The 6,242-nt window shown below is 48.9% G+C and overlaps 1 protein-coding gene across 1 annotated transcript; it reads right to left on the bottom strand.

Annotated features, from left to right (window-relative positions):
• Nucleotides 1-2,227: 2,227 nt before the first annotated feature.
• On the bottom strand, nt 2,228-2,758 carry LOC109732308 (uncharacterized). The gene has a single exon (XM_020291494.1). The coding sequence runs from the start codon at nt 2,756-2,758 to the stop codon at nt 2,228-2,230; it is 531 nt and encodes a 176-aa protein (XP_020147083.1).
• Nucleotides 2,759-6,242: the final 3,484 nt, after the last annotated feature.

The following is a 6,242-nucleotide window of genomic DNA, read 5'->3' as shown; positions in this document are numbered from 1 at the left end:
TTAGCCACCTTACATGCTAGTGCTTGCTGCAGCTTCACCACCTTACCTTTTCCTACCCATAAGCTTAAATAGTCTTGATCTCGCGGGTGTGAGATTGCTGAGTGCTCGTGACTCACAGATACTTCCACACAGTTGCAGGTGCCGATGATACCAGTGCAGGTGACGCAACCGAGTTCAAGTGGGAGCTCGATGAAGATCTTGTTCGTTGTGTTGTTTCTTTTCATGTTGATCAGTAGTGGAGCCCAGTTGGGACGATCGGGGATCTAGCAGTTGGGTTGTCTTCTTTTCTTTTGGCTTTGACCGTAGTCGTTCTATGTGTGTAACTTGTATGATGTATGAATTCATTTATGTATTGTGTGAAGTGGCTATTGTAAGACAACTCTTTATCCCATTCTTGTTCATTACATGGGATTGTGTGAAGATGACCCTTCTTGCGACAAAACCACAATGCGGTTATGCCTCTAAGTCGTGCCTCGACACGTGGGAGATATAGCCGCATCGTGGGTGTTACGGATACGGAAGTGCAAAGCTTGGCTGGGGCGGCAATTTAGTAAGAAGGTGGCGACAGCGAGAGCCTCGGCCCAGTAGGGAGGAGGCATGTAAGCCTGGCAAAGGAGGGTGCGAGTGATGTCGTTAAGTGTGCGAAGAGCACGCTCAGCCTTGCTGTTTTGAGAAGTGTACGGGCAAGACATACGTAGGTGAATGCCGTGGCGGGCAAGGAACTCAACAAAGGTGGAGTTAACAAACTCGGTGCCATTGTCGGTTTGGAAGGACACGACCGAGAGATTGAATTGTGTGCGTGCGTATGCTACAAAGTTAACGAGGATATCACATGTCTCGGATTTCCGACGGAGTGGGAAGGTCCACATAAAATGAGAGAAATCATCGACAATGACCAAGTAATATTTGAAGCCAGAGTTACTAGCAACAGGTGATGTCCACAATTCACAATGAAGCAATTGGAACGGAACGACACAAACTGTGGATGAGATCTAGAAAATGGTAGACGCACGTGCTTGCCAAGTTGGCATGCATGACACACTTGAGTGCTTTTATTACATGGAATAGCAAATTCTGAAGATAAATGTGACATAGAGTCACGACCCGGATGTCCTAAGCGATGATTCCATAGCTCCGATGCGGTGGTGGTGGCGTCGAGTCCAAACGGCGAGGTGGTGGTGTTGGTGTTGGCGAAGAACTCGTAGAGTGGACCGGGGCTACTGCAGCGAATAATCTCATGCCGAGTGTGAAGATCCTTAATAGAAAAGCCACATGGGTCATATTCAACAGAAACTCAATTATCAATGGTAAACTGATGAGTAGAAAGAAGATTTTTGATGATATCTGGAACAACTAGAACATTGTTAAGGTGGAAAGTGTGGCTAGGTGTGCGGAGAGTAACGTGGCCGGTGGCGGTGATGGGAAGTGGACCGCCATTGCCAACAGTGACACGAAGGGAAGGGGGAGGATGGGAGGGAGTGGAGAGTATACCAGGGTCGGAGACCATGTGCGAGGTTGCGCCGGAGTCCATGACCCATGCGCCCGGTGTGGAAGGGCCGGCGGCTGGAGGGCCGACAGTGGCATTTAGGGCGGCGACGAGGGCGGAGCAGTCCCATGCCGGACCGGGAGTGTAGGGCAACGCGGGTGGGGGCGGGTTAGTGCCCCAGGCCTGGCCGTGCAGCGGTGCCAGTTGGGTTGTGTAGGCGAGCTGACCTGGGGGCACCCAGGTAGACTGACGGGGCGGCGGCGATGGAGAGGCAGACCGCAGGGCCGGCCCGAGGAGACCAGCGCCCCCGGCAGGAGGAACCGGCGCGGCGTAAGGGTGCCAGGCGGGCTGCATCTGCTGGGTCTGGCCGGTGTACGGGTTGAAGCAAATCCACGGGCCGGGTGCCGCGGCGGGGGGGTGAGTGGTGTTGGAGTTGGCTGCACCCCCGCCGGCGTTCTTCTTCTTCTTCGACCAGCGGCCGCCGTTGCCGCCCGAGTTGCCGTGGCCGCCCGGGTTGCCGCCGGTGGAGGACTCGGCGGTGTTGCCATAGAGAGCGACTTGAGACGATAGGGAGCCACCGGGAGCGGCGTTGGCGAGCTGGTTCTCGTGCAGAAGGAGGATGGAGCGCGTCTGCATGAAGGTGGGAGCCGGAACTTGCATCGTGACGAGGGTCGTGATGTCGGAGAAGCGCGGGTTCAGGCCCCGAAGGCAGGTGAGGACCAAGGTCTGGTCGGTCACGGGCTACCCCACATCCGCCAGCGCGTCGGAGAGGGCCTTCAGGCGGTGGCAGTAGGCAGTGATGGTGACGTCACCCTGGACGAGGGCCCGGAACTGTGCCTCGAGGTAGACGGCCCGGGTGAGCTGATTGTCGAGGAAGAGGTTCCGGATCAGCGCGTAGGCGTCATACGCGGTCTGATCTTGGGCCATGATGGTGTCCAGGATGTCTTCGCTGATGGAGCCGTAGTGCCACGAGCGGACGACGTAGTCCTGGAGCTGCCACTCGGCCGTGCGAGCGTCCGGCGGCATGACGGCGGAGATGTGATCCATGAGCTCATACTTGCCGAGGAGGACGGTGATGAGCATGCGCCACTTGGCGTAGTTGGACTGCTGCAGGTCGAGGACGAGGGGGACGTGCGTCTTGACGCTAGCCATGTGGACGGCCTGAGAGGCCGACGACGTGAGGGCGGGCGATGCGGCGGTGGCGGTGGAGTTGGAGAGGGCTCCAGAGGTCTGCGCCCCGAGCATGGACGACGAGAATGCGAAGGTGGACATGGCGGCGATCTGGGAGGGGAGGCGGAACCGCGGCGGCGCCTAGGGTTTGGGGCGGCGGCGGATGGGGTTGGAGCGGCGGAAGCTAGGGTTTTAGGAAAGGAGGGCTGATACCATATAAACGATAATTGGTTTGAGGGAAGACGCCTCTCAAGGGGCGACCGGCTCATATATTTATAACAGGATTACAAGTCTTGGAGACCAAGAAAGGAACCTATACGCGTATATGTACAACCGTATGCAAACGGGAATACGCCCTGTTAGCTATACAAAGTCATACTTTAACAAAAACATCTGCAGCCGAGGTATGTGCCTTGTTTAGTTACCTCTCTGCCATGTTGTAGATTTAATCTGAATGCCAGTAGGCTGTTTCAGTTATGGTAACTGCCTATTGATGTGTAGGCACGCACACCCACTTCAAAGCTCAGTGCTGCCCTTCCAGCTATACCCCCAAGGAATACCTTTTGAAATAGATAATTGCAATGTATTGCACTCCTTGCTTGCACTTATGCTATTGTTTCCTTTCACAGCAAATCACCATGCCCAAGCGGAGTGCCAGGCGTGTCTTGTTTGTTGGTACTGATAAGAAAACTAATGCACTTGAAGAACCTCCGAAGAAGCCTGCCGAAGCAGACAAGGTCAGGCTTCTTTATACTCCTCATCTCAAATACCTATGGATGCATATCTTTTAGATTTCATAGAAAGGCAACTCGGCTGTACGAAAACCAATGATTCCTGCATTCATTCTAATAGGTTTCTCCTATTCCTTGCTCATTTGTACTAATACAGTAGGGTGCCATCTAACACATTGAAATAGAGTTGATAACACATGTTTTATCAAGAAAAATGATACATAGATGCTTACCTTCGTGTATCAATGTATAATGTGCCTCTGCTGACAACCTTCTTGGTTTGCTAGGTGTATGAGAGCAAACATGACGATCCAGCTGAACCTTCTTCACCTACTATTGAAGAAAAGAATGACAAAGATGACCAGACTCTGATGATCAAGAACAAAAGGTACGACCTATGCTGTATATTTATATTTTCATTCTTTCACATTATACAGATGTCCCAATTCATTTCTGACTATGATACCTTGCAATTAAGGGGCACTGGTGCTAGAAAGGGAGCTGGGGGAACAAAGAAAACAAAGCAGTGACTGCTCTGTACTGGCATTCCTTTCCAATAGGTATATCAAAAAACTGTTCCTTGATAATGTTGTTACATTCCTTTCCTATTAGCATGCTTATGCTATGTTGTCTAAAACTATTCATACCACTGCAGACTATCTATCCTACCTATGTTAGATTCTCCTTGACGGCGTCACAGGAGATGGATCGTGGTTTATGCGGCTAGCTTCTCCATCGGCAAGGCTCCATTACAATGTTCTTTGACCAGCTTTGAGCAGAGTCCGTTGGTGTATTCTGCTTGCATAAGCTTTAGTGTAACTGAATGCTTCTTGTTAAGCATGCTTTGAAACTAGAGTCTTTGACTGCTTGAGTGGTTGTGTCAAAGCAAGACAAAAACAAAACTCCCCTATATTATGAAGTGAACTCTACCTTATTATATGTGTGTATATTGTTTAGTTATTGTTTGCTTTTTCGGAATCAGTTACTGTTTGCTCTTCTGTGTGTGATGTAGTGCTTTGTGACACGCAAACGTTTTTCTCTTCTTGGATTGCCTATTTTTGTTTCTTTATGAAGTTTCACCCCCTCTACTAGCCGTCTTATTTTTTGATACCAATGTGGCCTCTGGGCTGCTTGTGTCTCATTCTTGGCCCATTTGGCCCTTTTATTCATGATGCAAGGAAATGACCTCTGTGATGTCCCACTTCTTCAACAAACAAAGCTGCGGCCCACGATGCTCTCTCAAATAGAGGCAGGTTCCATTCTTCCATTACTGAGCTAGGCTGTGCCGGTGCTCCTCTTTTCTTTGGTCTATTTGCTTGTTCTCAGTGTTTAAGCTAGCATCACGATTTATTCTAAATTACTTCATAATTCTGCTAGGTGTCCCATCCTTGCCCATCTCTTCTAGAAGAAATGTAACAAGAGCTCTTGTTTCTTACGGTGAAACAAAATGCCCGGAGATCTGGACCCACTACTGTTTTGGAATTGTTTTCTCTCCTGATAATGGAACTGTACGAGACTGATTTCATGATGCACTGAGTGAGGCTTTTGAGCTAGATGGCGACGTTTTTTCTTTGGGTACTCCTAATGAGGAATTTCTAATTAGCATCCCAGATATGCCACAGAACAAACAAGCAGTACGATTTCTTCAGTCCGAACAGAGACTTAGCTTGGGCAATATACACTTTACCACCGTATGTGCAGATGAAGACCCAACATACTGTGACACCCCTGGTTATGATTCCCATGATAACTATGCGGGGTCCCAAGTGTTGGTTGAAATAAGAAATCTGCTGTTGCACCTTTGGACATTCAAAACAGCGGATCTTATGTTACATCCATATTGCATCCTTTATGAACTTTGCCCAGACACAGCATCAAACAATAACCTTCTAGCATACCAATGCATTTGTTGCACAGACACGCCGGAAAAAATACCATTGCGGATGAACATCAAGGTCAGACATATGTTCAGGGATCCAACAAACACAATGGTGGGAATCCACTTAGACATGTTCACTGTGCTTATAACGGTGATGAACAACCCTTTTAACAAAAAATGAGGGCCCTTAAGTTATTGCCACCTATACCAGATGCCCAAGACACCACTGCTAGCACTACTCCACCGCACTATTTCCTTCAAGACATGGAGGTTGATCCCGATAGATTCGAAGAGCTGTCCCACTCTATACTTCTCAGCCAAGGAGATTGTGCTAACCCTTTAAGCGCACAAGAAATATATTACGAAATAATTCAGTATGTGCCAGCGGCTAGATACGTCGATGTGAAACCAATTAGTTTTGACACTTTCCTTTTGCACTATAGAGGCCATGTTCAGTTTAACATGTTTGCAGCATTCAGATCAGCTGTTATTGCCAGGGGACACATAGAACTAGCTGGCCGCATCTTCAGGGCTATTCCTTGGTGTCCTTCCTATGGCGGCCAGCTGATTTCTCTTACACGATTTGTTCGAATCACTATGAGTGAAATTCCAGCTGGACTCCTACCACATGAGATAGCTAGCCAACTGCTAAGCCCATTCATTTTGGTTGAAGGAAATGACATGCCTGGACAAGGCCTGGTAGGCACGGACAAATATAGCTGCCTAGGATGGGTTGAGTGTCACAGCCCTAGCTCAGCCCCCGTTGTCTTTGCTTGATCATCATATCATCATGTTTAAAGTTCAACTGAATTTGAAATGGGGACTATTAAACCCTAGCAGCAAATAAAATTCAACTACGGTCAAATTAAATCTCTTCAATGAACCCAATATGCCCTTCATAAATGTTCATCATTTTTGAATTGGTCTAGAATCTTTGCCAAAAATGGTGCACACTACTCTAGGACACTCTGGATTT

The sequence above is a fragment of the Aegilops tauschii genome, chromosome 4 (genome assembly GCF_002575655.3).
Source record: "Aegilops tauschii subsp. strangulata cultivar AL8/78 chromosome 4, Aet v6.0, whole genome shotgun sequence".
In the NCBI taxonomy this organism is placed as follows: Eukaryota; Viridiplantae; Streptophyta; class Magnoliopsida; order Poales; family Poaceae; genus Aegilops; species Aegilops tauschii.
Note: the sequence above shows the minus strand (reverse complement) of the source record. Positions and strands in the feature narration are given on the sequence as shown.